The sequence below is a fragment of the Hemitrygon akajei genome, chromosome 3 (assembly GCF_048418815.1).
Source record: "Hemitrygon akajei chromosome 3, sHemAka1.3, whole genome shotgun sequence".
Taxonomy (NCBI): domain Eukaryota; kingdom Metazoa; phylum Chordata; class Chondrichthyes; order Myliobatiformes; family Dasyatidae; genus Hemitrygon; species Hemitrygon akajei.
Window position 1 is genome coordinate 66,582,958 of NC_133126.1, and position 14,231 is coordinate 66,597,188.

The following is a 14,231-nucleotide window of genomic DNA, read 5'->3' on the forward strand; positions in this document are numbered from 1 at the left end:
CGTGCAATTTTTTGCTTTGTGACAACAAAGTGCACACTGAGTTGTATTCATTTTAACAGCAAGCAAAACACTGTTAATAAGGACTTCGATCTCTTCTGGGTTTGATCGTTTTCGCTCTTGTTCATCTGCACTCTCACAAAACATACATAGCAGGCCTGTAGCAGGTAATAAAGGATTTTCTCGCTGGAGCTTTTGCACACCATCCATATGTGATATGTTTGCTAAATGACGCTTTAAAAAGTCAAGTTTCCAAATATCACTCCACTTCTTCCCACTTTCAAATACTCCAGAAACTTATGCATTGTGACAAGTTGTCAACACTGTCCACTTCAGAAACCAGAAAAGGAAATGTGACTGTGCATGATCATGAAATATACTTAACATGCCAACGATGTAGAGGCTGAGAACCTTTTGTATGCAGTTTAAACTCCTTTGTGCACTCATAGCAAAAGGCACACACACACCTTAGAGGGAACATTGCCGTATTCTGACTTCATTACATCAGATACTGTCTCTTACAGCGAACACAACTCAATGACGGTGTTTCTGAATTATGTAGAACAGTTTTTATTATGAACAATATGTGCCATGTGTCACCCATTACATTATCCTACACAGGCCTCTCCACAATTCACCAAAACCAGTGGTGAGAGAGTCTGGAGCTCGTACAAGCTGCCCAGCTTGGGTATTCTGAGCCTTAGTTGGAGTAACTGCAGGTGCCTCTGGCTCGTCCGAGGGTTGGAGTAACCGCGGGTGCCTCTGGCTCGTCCGAGGGTTGGAGTAACCGCGGGTGCCTCTGGCTCGTCCGAGGGTTGGAGTAACCGCGGGTGCCTCTGGCTCGTCTGAGGGTGTGCTAATGGTCATGTCATGATGCAGGGGATATGGTAATGGAACCATCCAGGTCCTGGTGGGCCAGTTTAAGGTAATCTGCAGAAATACATTCAGGTTTGCCCTTCCTATTTACAATAAAAGTCTTTTTGCCCTGTTCCAAACTGCAGAACAAGCCATCCTAAGGCACCTCCTTAAAAAAATTCCATTAAGATTTTAAGGCATGACCTGCCCTGGACAGATCCATGCTGTCTCTCTGAGCAGGCCCCATCTTTCCAAACAGACATAAATTCCATCCCTCAGTATCCTCTCCAATAGCTTCTCTATCACTATTGCGAGGCTCACTGGCCTATAATTATCTGCATTGTCCTTATTTTCTATCTTCAACAAAGACACTACATTTGCTCATCTGCAGTCTACCAGCATTTACAATGACAGCTCCTTGAATTCTGATGCAAAGTAACTCTCATTATCGATGAGCATAATAAAATACAGCTGAGGATTGAGAGACTGTATGAGCCTACCCTGCTGCTGTTTTATGTTTAAACTCTCTTCCTTTGTTCCCCAGGTGGATAGAACATAAAATCAAAGTATTACATCAACATAATGATGGAATGAACAATACTTAAATGGGGATCAAATGTCATTTCTCAACATCACTTGATATTGGGGTGACGAATGGGATTGATATTTGGCATTCAGTGCTTCCTACGAACAAAAAATTATTGTTGCATTTCATATACACCACTGTCATACTGGTCAATGACTTAAATGTCTTGGCAATGGCAGAACCTTGCCAACTCAAGGTTTTCTTCAAATTAAAATCACAGTAACTGAAGACCTGTGCTCCAGAACTTTCAGTGCATCTTGCCAAAATGTTCCAGTGCAGTCATAACACTGGCTTCTGCTTGAAAACTTGGAAAATTATCCAGATACATATGTCCTGGTTATGAAGTTTAAGGCAATTCAATCCGTCTAATTAGTGCCCAGTCCTTTCTGAAACAACTGCAAAGTGATGGAAGAGATCATTGCTATCAAGCAGCATTTATTCACCAATGATGTTCTCATCAATGCTTCATATGGATTTTGTCAGAAGCGTTCAAAAGTAGGCCAAAGAGCTGAATTCAAAAGATCAGTTGAGAGCAACTCAACATTTACTTTAAGGTAAATGTGAGGACCAAGAAGGTATGGATAAGGGAGGCACGGGAACATTTACAGGACTGCTTTGAGTCGGTGGATCGGACTGTATTCAGGGATTTGTCTTCATTAAAACCTGTGTGGATGAGTGTGTGCCCATGAGAACTTACTGGACATACTCAAATCAAAGCATGGATGAATCAAGAGATTCGTAGTCTGCTGAGAGCTAGATCTGTGGCATTCAAGTCTGGTGACCCAGGACTTGGCAAGAAGACCAGGTACAACTTATGGATGGCATCTCAAGGGCAAGGGAACAAATCCAAAGAAGGCTGGAGGCAGAACTGGATGCATGTCAATGCTGGCCATTCCTTCCTACAAGGGAAACCTATCATCAATGCCTTTTATACACACTTTGAAAGGGAGAATAAAACTAAAGAAGTGAGGATCCCTGCAGCATCTGGTAGCCCTGTAATCTCTGTCTTGGAGGCAGGCATCAGATTGTCTTTCAAAAGGGTGAACCCTCTTTCAAGAGACAGGCCCCAACAGAGTACCTGGTCACGCTCTGAAAACCTGTGCCAACCAAATGGCCGATGTGCTCAAAGACAATTTCCATCTCTTTTTGCTGCATTTTGCTGCAGTTCTCCCATCTACTTCAAAGGGGAACAATCATACCAGTACCCAAGAAGAGCAGGGTGATCTGCCTTAATGATTATTGTCCAGTAGCACTCACATCTACAGTGATGAAGTGCTTTGAGAGATTGGTTATGGCTAGAATTAGCTCAAGAACCTGGACCCATTGCAATTTGCCTCTCACCACAATAGGTCTACAGCAGATGCAATCTCATTGGCCTTGCATCACCTGGGCAATACAAATACTTAAGTCAGGATGATATTTATTGACTACTCCTCAGCAATTAACACAATCATTCCTATAGTTCTAATTGAAAGACTCCAAAACCTCTGTACCTCCCTCTGCAACTGGATTCTCGACTCCCTCACCGGAAGACCACAGTTGGAGCGGATCAGAAATAACATATCCACCTCGCTGACTATCAACACTGGTGCACCTCAAGATTGTGCTCAGCCCACTGCTCTATTCTCTCTACACCCATGACTGTGTGGCTACGCACAGGTCAAATGCCATCTATAAATTTGCTGATGACACCACTAGTGTTGGCAGAATTTCAGATGGCGATGAGAAGTCGTACAGGAGGAGATAGATCAGTTGGTTGAATGGTGTCGCAGTAACAACCTTTCACTCAGCGTAAGTAAGACCAAAGAATTGATTGTGGACTACAGGGGCAATGGAAACAGACTAATCCCTATTGACATCAATGGATCTGGGGTTGACAGGGTGAATAGCTTCAAGTTCCTCAGTATACACATCACTGAGGACCTCACTTGGTCTGTACACACCGGCTGTGTGGTGAAAAAAGCACAACAGCACCTCTTTCACCTCAGAGGCTGAAGAGGTTTGGCATGAGTCTCCAAACCAAAGCACTTTCTGCAGGGGCACAATTGAGAGCATCCTGACTGGCTGCATCACTGCCTGGTGTGGGAACTGTACCTCCCTCAACTGCAGGACTCTGCAGAGAGTGGTGCGGACAGTCCAGCACATCTGTAGATGTGAACTTCCCACGATTCAGGATGTTTACAGTTATAGGTGCGTAAAAAGGGCCCGAAGGATCATTGGGGACCTGAGTCACCCCAACCACAAACTGTTCCAGCTGCTACCATCTGGGAAATGGTACTGCAGCATTAAAGCCAGGACCAACAGGTTCCAGGACAGCTTCTTCCACCAGGCCATCAGACTAATTAATTCACACTGATACAATTGTATTTTTATGTTATATTGACTATCCTGTTGTATATCTTACTGTACATACTCTTTATTACTAATGACTAATTTGCATATTGCACATTCGGACGGAGATGTAATATAAAGATTTTTACTCCTCATGTATGTGAAGGATGTAAGAAATAAAGTCAATTGAATTCAGTTCAATTCACTGGGCACAATGGCCACAAGCACTCAGTGGCAAGTGACTCACCTCCTGTTCACCCAAGGTCTTTCTAACCTCTACAAGACATTTACCCAGATAATACGAACACAACGCTGGAAGAACTCAGCAGGCCAGGCAGCATCCATGAGAAAAGAGTAGCCAACGTTTCGGGTCGAGACCCTTCATCAGAAATGGGGGGTGGGGGGGGGGAAGAGAGGACTGAAGCCCAGTAACAGAGATAGGGGAGGGGGTAGGGACTAGAGGTGCCAGGTGGAAAACCAATCAGAGGAAGGATAAAGGGGGGAGGGGAAGGGGATAAGCATGAAAGAACTGTAGAGATAAAGAAGCAGAAAGTGGAAAGGGGAGAGAGGCAGAGAGGGACCTGGGATAGGGGAAGGGGGAGGGGGAGGGAATTACCAGAAATTGGAGCATTCAATGTCCATACCACCAGGCTGGAGGCTACCCAGACGGTAGATGAGGTGTTGCTCCTCCAACCTGAGTTTGGCATCATGGCAGTAGAGGAGGCCATGTATGGACATATCTAGATGGGAATGAGAGGCAGAGTTGAAGTGGGTGGCAACCGGGAGGTCCTGTCTATTGTGACGGCTATTCTTTTCTCACGGATGCTGCCTGACCTGCTGAGTTCTTCCAGCATTGTGTTCATATTCTTTGATCCACAGCATCTGCAGTTGTATTTTTGTGTTTTTTTGCATTTACCCAGACGACTGAAGAATCAAACAACACTCAGAAACTTGGTACCATCCTGGACCCTAAACACTTAATCCCTCCATCACTTTCAAACAGAGGCTGCAGCATATACCATCTACAAAATTTACCGAGTTTGTTAACCTAAGCCAGTCAAAGAGCATTTTCCAAGTCTACTGTCTCTGCCACTTAGAAGTACAGGTGCCTCAGGCAAATGAGAAGATCTCTACCTGCATGTTCCTGCTCCATACTAAATAACATTTTGATGTGAAATACCTTACCATCCCTTCATCACAACTTGGTCTCAATTTTAGAACTCACTCCCCAATAGCACTTAACTGGAAGGATTTTAACAGTATAAGAAGGCAACTTACCACCACTAAGTCACAGACAATAAATTCTGTGATTCTAATTCTCAGATTCTGAAAAACATAATGCACAGCAGGGCATCTGTGCAGAGGAGTATACTGAGTGTCTGGAAGGTACTACATAAATGTATTCACTTTCCTGATGCTTTCATTATTGGAAACTAATAAATTGCAGAATGGGATACAATATTCTATTAAAGACCTTTGAACAGTAGCAAAGATGTATTCTACAAATTACACCAGGAGATAGAAAATGCACGTCAAAATGGCAATGTTACATCTTGGGGATTTCAATATGCAGGTAGATTGGGAAAATCAGGTTGGTGATGGATCCCAAGAATGGAATTTGTAGAATGCTAACAAGATGTTTTTTTTTGAAAGTGTAGCTCATGGTTGAGGCCACTAGGTGATCAGCTGTTCTGGATTAGGTGTTGTGCAATGAACCGGAATTGATTAGAGAGCTTAAAGTAAGGGAGCCCTTAGGGGCCAGTGATCATAATATGATGGAATTCACCCTGAAATTTGAGGAGAGGCTGAAGTCAGATATATTAGTATTACAGTGGAAGTAAAGGGAATTACAGAGGCATGAGAGGGGAGCTGGCCAAAATTGATTGAAAGGGAACACTAGCAGGGATGATGGCAGAACAGCAATGGCTAGAGTTTCTGGGAGCAATTCGGAAGGCACAGGATATATACATCCCAAAGAAATAGTAGCATTCTAAAGGCAGGATGAGGCAACCATGGCTTACAAGAGAAGTCAAAACCAAAATAAAAGCCAAACAAAGAGCATATACTAAAACAAAAATTAGTGGGAAGTTAGAGGATTGGAAAGCTTTCAAAAACCAACAGAAGGCAACTGAAAAGTCATAAGGAAGGAAAAGATGGAATACAAAGGCAAGCTTAACAATATTATTGAAGAGGATATCAAAAGTTTCTTTGGATATATAAAGGAGAGGTAGTAATGGGGGACAAGGAAACGGCCGATGAACTGAATAAGTATTTTGCATCAGTCTTCACTTTGGAAGGCAGTAGCAGTACGTCAGAAGTTCAAGAGTGGCAGTGGACAGAAGTGAGAGAAGTTGCCATTACTAGGGAGAAGGTTCTTAGGGAAACTAAGTGGTCTGAAGGTAGATAAGTCACCTGGACCAGATGGTGTACACCCCAGGGTTCTGAAAGAGGTGGCAGAAGAGGCATTCGTAATGATCTTTCAAGAACCACTAGATTCTGGAAGACTAGAAAATTGCAAATGTAATTTCTCTCTTCAAGAAGGGAGCGAGGCAGAAGGAAATTATGGGCCAGTTAGACTGAACTCAGTGGTTGGGAAGACATTGAAGTCAATTGTTAAGGATGTGGTTTCGGCATACTTGGAAGCACATGATAAAACGGGTGGAAGTCAGCATGGTTTTCTCAAGGAAACCATGTCTTGCCTGATAAATCTGTTGGAATTCTTTTAAGAAATAACAGGCAGGATAGACAAAAGAGAATCAGTGGCTACTGTGTACATATGAGGTTGAAAGGGACTTGGGAATCCTCGTGCAGGATTCCTTTAAGGTTAATTTGCAAGTTAAGTCAGTAGTAAGGAAGACAAATGCAGTATTAGCATTATTTTGAAAGCACTAGAAAATAAAAACAAGGATGTAATGTTTATAAGGCACTGGTGAGGCCTCACTTGGAGTATTTTGAGCAGTTTTGGGCCCTTATCTAAGAAAAAATGTGCTGACATTGGAGAGAGTTCAAAGGAGATTCACAAAAATGATCCTGAGATTGAAAGGCTTATCATATGAGGAGCATTTGATTGCTCTGGGCTTGTTCTTACTGGAATTCAGAAGAATGAGAGGGAGATCATTGAAATTTATTGAATGTTGAAAGTCTGATAACATGGATGTGGAGAGGATGTTCCCTATGGTGGGAGAGTCTAAGACCAGAGAACACAGCCTCAGAATAGAGGGACAGCCATTTAGAACAGAGATGAGGAGGAATTTCTTTAGCCAGAGGCTGGTTAATCTGTGGAATTCATTGCCACAGGCAGCTGTGAAGGCCAAGTCACTAGGTATATTTAAAGCAGAGGTTGATAGATTCTCAATTGGTCAGCATATGAAGGGATACAAGGAGAAGGCAGGAGATTGGGGCAGAGAGGAAACTGGATCAGTTATGATGGAATGGCAGAATCGATAGGCCAAATGGCATAATTCTGGTCCTATGTCTTATGATTAAGATAACCCTTCACCCTGGGTGAGAGATAGGTTGTAGACATTTACTAATTTACAATAAGCTGAAATGGGAAACCAGAAGTGACCTAGGATCCGAAGTGATCCAGTGCCATTTAAGAAACAGTTAATATTGATGGCAGTACATTCTGAGCATGAGTAACACAGCAATAATTTAATCATTAGTTCTTCATCCTGTACGAGCCTGGGGTTGTATTAGATTTCTGTTTTCTTAAGATCACAATTCTTCCAACTGCACAAGAAGGAGAAAACCAGGCAACACTCAAATATTTACCAAACTGTATCAACCACTGCCCTACATGAATGCTGTCATTGCCGAAGAGTTTTATGATGGTTTGTATTGGCTAACAAACCTTTTGGACAATGCATGTTTATAGTGGAGGATTAGATCAGAAGTCAAAATGAAAAGGAAGAAAGAGCCAAAGGAATCTGAACTAAGATACAAGAAGTAATTCTAGATGAGTAAATCTCCATATACAGGGTTCATGTTCTGGTCATCCACCATCCCAATGCTTGCCAAGCTACATAGGCATATGGTTAAGCAATACCTCTGTTTCAAATTTGTTATCGTTTGTTTTCCTTGCCCTACACTGTTCAAGGTATTTGCACCCATCTAATTCTGGCCTCATGGCCATCCCTAAGTGTAATCACATACCCATTGGCAGCCATGCCTTCACTGGCCCAAACCCAAAGCTCTGGAATTTCCTTCCTAAAAGCTCTCGGCCAAATACTCTGTTTTCTGCCTTTACCAAGTTCCTTAAAACTTGCTTCCTCTGTCAAACCTTCAGCAATCTAAAGGCAAAAAGTTGCATATGCTAGAAATAGGAATTAAAATTAGAGAACGCTGGAAATAATCAGCTGGTCTGGCAGCATTTGCGGGAAGAAAAACAGATAGTGTTTCAGGTTGATGACTTTTTAACAGCAGTGTGATTTGTAAAAAAAACAGATCTGTTTTGAGTCACAGAGAAAGGGAGGGAGCGTGGAGAGAACGGATGGAACTTGATATGATTGAAGGCCGGAGTGACACATTTGGTTGTGGTGTCAATTGAAAGTGGACTGTGGGGGTATAGATGTAAACAGAAGCAGGACAATAAAACTGAAGTACCTGAGAGAATTACCTTTACTTTTTTCAATTTATGCCAGTCTCTTGTCTGTTAATGTTCCTGTGAAGTGCCTCGGAACTGCATTTGCTTGATAGAAGTGTTATATAAATGGAAGTTTGTATTATTGTTGTTAATTCCTATTTGGATGATTGTTAAAAGGAGTCAAACTGAAGGACAATGCTATTATATTGTATGTCTGAGTTCCCAAAGCAGGTGCCAGCAGGTTTACTGCTCTTTCTTCAATAATTCTGGAAAACTGTAAGGATTTAAAATTACATGTTCAGACCAAACATCAGAGTGGGGAAGAAATGTACAAGTAGTTTATGCGATTTTGACTGTGAAATGATTGTTGGTGTCAGGCAGGGTGGTTTGAGTATCTCGGAAACTGCTGATCTCCTGGGATTTTCAAGCATCTAGAGTTCACAGAGAATGGTGAAAAAAAACACAAACACCCAGTGAGCAGCAGCTCTGTGGGCAAAGTCACCTTGTTGATGATCAGAAGAGAATGGCCAGACTGGTTCAAGCTGACAGGCAGGCAACAGTAATTCACACATTACAATAGCATCTCTGAACACACAATACATCGAACCTTTAAGTGGATGGACTACCGCAGCAGAAGACCACAAATATACTCTCAGTGCAGGAGGTACTAATAAAGTAGCCACTGAGTGTATATGCCTCACAGACATAGGAGGACAAGTAGGAGTGGGGTTGATAGTGATGAGTATGTGGAATATCATGAATGGCCCCCATTCTAAATCAAGTTTATTGTCATCTGATTGTACATATATACAATTAAACTCAACAATGTTCCTGTGGACAGCAGTGTACCCACAAAACATATCACACACAACATATAAAATAAAATATCAGCACAAATAAGTTAATATAATATAATTCAAATCAAGTGTGCAGCACTATTAAACAGTGAACAGTACGGTAAACTACTCGCTGTCCCAGTGGCGAGACTTGGGTTGTGGTAGGGTATTCATTGGTCCCACAGCCTGGAGGAAGATGCTGTTACCATTCTGGCATCCTAGTCCTGATGCTTCTTCAACTCCTTGCTGATGGCAGTGGGTCAACAAGATTGTGGGATGGGTGGTAGGGATCCTCAGCAATGCTTTGGGCCCTTCATATACAACACTGTTGGTAAATGGCACAAGTAGCAGGGAGGGAGGCCCCGGTGACCATCCTGGCAGGGTGTACTATCCTCTGTAGGGTCCTACATTCCGATGCCCTGCAGCCTCCGTACCACACAATGATGCAGCCAGACAGGACGCTCTCAATGGTGCTCCTGTAGAACGCTGTTAGAATGGGGGTGGGGAACCTGCATGCCTTAGTTTCCTCAGGAAGTGTAGATGCTGCTGTGCCTTGTTGACATGAGGAGGTGTTAATGGTCCAAGTTAGCTTGTCATTTACGTGCACACTAAGGAACTTTGGGCTCTTCACTCTCTTCACAGCAGAGTCATTGATGTGCAATGGAGAGTGGTTAAACTGTGCCTTCTTGAAGTTCACAATCATCTCTTTTGTTTTGTCCACGGTGAGATTCAGGTCATTGTACTAACACCTCCTTTCTGTACGCCAACTCATCATTTTGTCGATGAGGCCGACCTCTGTTGTATCATCAGCAAACTTAATAATGCAGCTTGTGTTGGGTCTGATCTGGTAGTGCAGACGTGAGTCAGCAGCGGGCTGAGCACACAGCCCTGGGGAGCACCAGTGCTCAGCATGATGGAGCTTGAGATGTTGTTGCCAACTTGGACTGATTGGAGTCTTTCCATCAGGAAGTCCAAGATCCAGTTACAGAGGGTGGCAGTTGAGTCTGAATGAGGCCAGGTTGCCCACCAGCCTCTGAGGGATGATCATGTTAAACACCGAGCTGACGTTGATGAACAACATCCTGGTGTATGAAGCATCATGTTCTAGGTGAGACAGTACTGAATGCAGAGCTAAGGCTATGGCTTCATCATTGGCCCAATTTGAGCTGTAGGTGAACTGGAAAGGGGCCAATCTAGTTGTAAGGTGGGATTTTATATGATTCCTTACCAGCTGCTCAAGGTACTTCATGTTTGTTGAGGTCAATGCCCTGGGCATCAATCGTTTAGGCCAATTACCATTGCTCTCTTGGGTACCATAATGATGGTGGCTGCCTTGAAGCCTGTAGGGAGAGTGGACTGTTGCAACATGTCCATTAAAGCCTCTGTTGACTGGGCCACACAATCCATCAGCACCTGACCAGGTGATTTGTCCGGCCATGTATGTTACCCTCCTCATCTCATCTGTGGCCAAACAGGGTGTTTGTACCTCACGGGGAGAGGGGGGCTTTCCTCAATGTCACCTCATTTACTGTGTCGAATTGTGCATAGAAGGCATTTAGCCTATCAGGAAGGCAGGTGTTGCTGTCATTGACACGTAGGGTGGACTTGTAATCAGTTATTGTTTGTATATCTTGCCACATGCGCTGTATGCCCCCGGTGTCACAAAAGCGATGGTGAATTTTCTGTGAGTATTCTTATTTTTCCTTCCTAATAGCAGGGGACAAGTTTGCAGTGACTACAGACCTGCTCTTGGTTCTAACTGTTGCAGGTTTAAAAAGAACTATTCAAACACACTCTGTTCTGAGCAGTGGTATGATCACTTAGATAAGTTATAAATAGTTCTCTGCCACACTGTCCTTATCCTGCTGATAAAACTATACTCGCTTGCCCTCCTGTGCACTTCATTTACATCCCTTGAAATGTCTCAGGACTATCACATAAAGATTGCAGCTTGCTTCACTGAGCCAAATATTTACCAGATAATTGAAGATGAGCTAGCTAATACTTTCCAAAATCATGCTTTTTCTTGGTTCCCCTTATGCTGCTTTATAATCTACTTTCCTTAATGGTAAATTGGTAAAAAAATAAATTAATTTATTTTATTTCCAATCTTGTGCTTACAATACATTTTGAAAGTCACTGGGATAGAAACAGCCCACATTGCTTCAGTCAACTATCACCTGATATTGAATTAAACTGGACTTGAGTAAGGAGTTCTCCATTTTACCTGACAACCTAGGATGAAATTTCACTCTAGTATTTTGAACAGATAATGCACATTTCTGAATTCCAAAATATATTCCTAATACTCATTATCGTTAAAATACATAATTTATGCTCAGTATTGAGAAGTTTATTGGCCAAAATCCTATCCTCTACACTAGGTCTAACCTCTAATGTGTTCCTAAGTCAAATTGACTTCATTTGGGACCGCACCACACTTGGCGAACAACTGAAAATGATATGCTTCAATATTCCAACAAGCCTGCTTTATATCATTATGGAAGCAGAAATCACATTTGACATGATGGAATGCAAATTCCTCCTAATCCTCATAGATGTACCCTTTGGAAAATAGTAAAATTACTGAATTTCTGTCACCAACACACAACAAAGAGCTATTACTTTTGTTCTCCTGAATTTCATTCCAACAATGGAACTGGAGGCCAGATTTGTCTTCCAATCTGCCCTTCCCTTGGTCTAACTTGCAGATACACATCAGACTGATGTCAAGGATTATAAACCACAATACTGCAATTCCCAAATCACAGAAAATATAGATGATTATTTCATTGTAAATGCAGATTCTTGTAACATACAGTAAGCAAAGACTTCCACACCTAACTCTGGAAGATCTTCCCTTCATATGATTAGGACTCAACTTAAACATTAGGATGTAAGTGCACAGCTCTGCCACATCCAACCTGTACACATTCCATCAACAGACTGGAAAACAGCTTTAACAACATCAACAATAGTCAATTACTCTCTGTCACGACTGTGGTGCTATTGTCGATGCTGGACACCCGATGATGGAACCTCAAAGTCAAAATTGGCAGAAGCAAGATAAGAGCAGTATTGATGACACAATGAACAGATTTGGCCTGTCTGTGGATTTTTGGAACACAGGATAGTTGGATGACCACAGCTCTGGAATCTATTAATGGAGAACACCAAACTTCCACACATGGATCAACATGAAGGCAATGACAGGACTTTGGGAAATGTCATTTGATTTATCTTCCGTTAGCTGGCAAACATATGCTTGGATAAGTAATGGAGGCTGTAGGCAATCACCATGTGATAGCCCTGGAGACATTTCAAGGGTCATAAGTGAAATGTGCAGGGAGCAGGCTGGTACAATTTCCTCAGTGGTAGCCACACCTCCACTCCAATAACATGAACACCATTCGCTCTTCTGGGCGGTTGGGAGGACACATTCACATTGTCTCTTTTCCTCACTACACATGGGTGGTGTGTTGAATTGGCAATGCTACCAGGATATTTATTGGAGGGAAAGTGGAGTCTCCAGATGGAGGAACTAATGGATCAATATTTGTAAACTGAAATGTAAGGAAGTGAGGCTGCAGCAGCTGTCTCGGATGACAGAGTATCCGGAGTGATTTCTTGGTCAAAGGTTTGCGTGCTAGCAATATGTTTAACTACTATCAACTAATGCCAGCTATAAGATCTGCCTTTAGGAAAGGAAGTGAAAAACTTTGCATCAATATATCAGAAATTTGTAATATAAAATAAAATACCTACAAAATTAGCTTCTATATCCCCAAATTATTCTTTCAAGATTCATTTAAAACTAGGATGTACTCCCACAGATTTGTTCTGAAGACAGGTATCATGCCGTTTCACTAAAGCATAGTGTCCCCTCACACCTCTCACCTGTGTAACTGCCCCACCCTAGAGAAGGTGCTATGGACCAGAAGAGAGCCATCAACCACACAAAGGTCAATGCCAGCATAATACTGCGCTTGTCGACTCTGTAAGCTGCAGGCAGAAAAGAAAAGAATATAAGAATGCAAAGAAACATCTTGGCAAAAGATGGTAACACTGGGAAAAGGAATTATATTTCTGAGTAATACTGTAGCTTTGAATGCAAGGTTACTGAATTGTTACTGAATGTTCATGGTCCTGCAACAAAAATCCCTTGAAATACATTGTTTCAATCATATTTGACTTCATTAACTTCAATATGTTACCCACTGCATTTCTCTTTTTTTATATATAGGAAAGGTTATGTTTTTACATCATGAAGCTTACATAGTAAAGAATATAGCAGGAGTTTGCAGTTACATTATTTCACTTGCTGTGTTCTAATCTACGTTATACTGAAACACTAACTCTGTTCAGCAGTCTTACTGGTGGTTTACCTCGGTGTGGCTTACAGCCTTTGATGTATCGAATGATGCTGATAGCTGTCAAAGTGTTAATACTGCCCAGGCCAAACAGCAGAGTGAAAATCCCATCGACCTAAAAGTTAAAGAAACTGAATCTGAGTACTTCCAAGAAATTCTGTACCCATGAAATTCCGAAGTAGCAGTTTGGCAAATGCAAAATTCTAACTCAATTTCAGAGATGAATACTTAATTTGAGGTAATCTTCCATTATGCAAGACCAATGGCTGAACAAACTGCTTGAAAGTGGGCCTGTAACTTTCTCAATATGTCCACAGGCCATGTTTGACAAACCAAACAAATCTATCAAAAGCATGCCAATTCATTAGCAAGCTTACCACAGAAGAAAAATAATGCTCTTTTATTTCACAAACAAGAGAAAATCTGCAGATGCTGGAAATCCAAGCAACACACACAAAATGCTGGAGACAGGCCCAAAACGTCGACTGTACTTTTTTCCATAGATGCTGCCTGGCCTGCTGAGTTCCGCCAGCATTTTGTGTGTGATGCTCTTATATTTCATTTTGTTTTCATTTAAATCTAGAGCTGTACTCCTAGTTCTAACACAACTGTTATTATACTGCAGTTTTCAAACCAAATGTATACAAGCTATAGATTGGGTTGTTACATAG

General features: G+C 42.0%; 1 protein-coding gene across 1 annotated transcript in view; it reads right to left on the bottom strand.

Moving 5' to 3' along the window:
• opn6b (opsin 6, group member b) overlaps nucleotides 1–14,231 on the bottom strand; it is a 92,952-nt gene that overhangs the window by 20,340 nt on the left and 58,381 nt on the right. The window contains exons 3-4 of the mRNA XM_073038985.1: nucleotides 13,576–13,675; nucleotides 13,088–13,192 (exon numbers count right to left, since the gene is read on the bottom strand). Of these exons, the coding sequence (XP_072895086.1) occupies nucleotides 13,088–13,192; nucleotides 13,576–13,675 (205 nt within the window). The remainder of the gene's footprint in view (nucleotides 1–13,087; nucleotides 13,193–13,575; nucleotides 13,676–14,231) is intronic.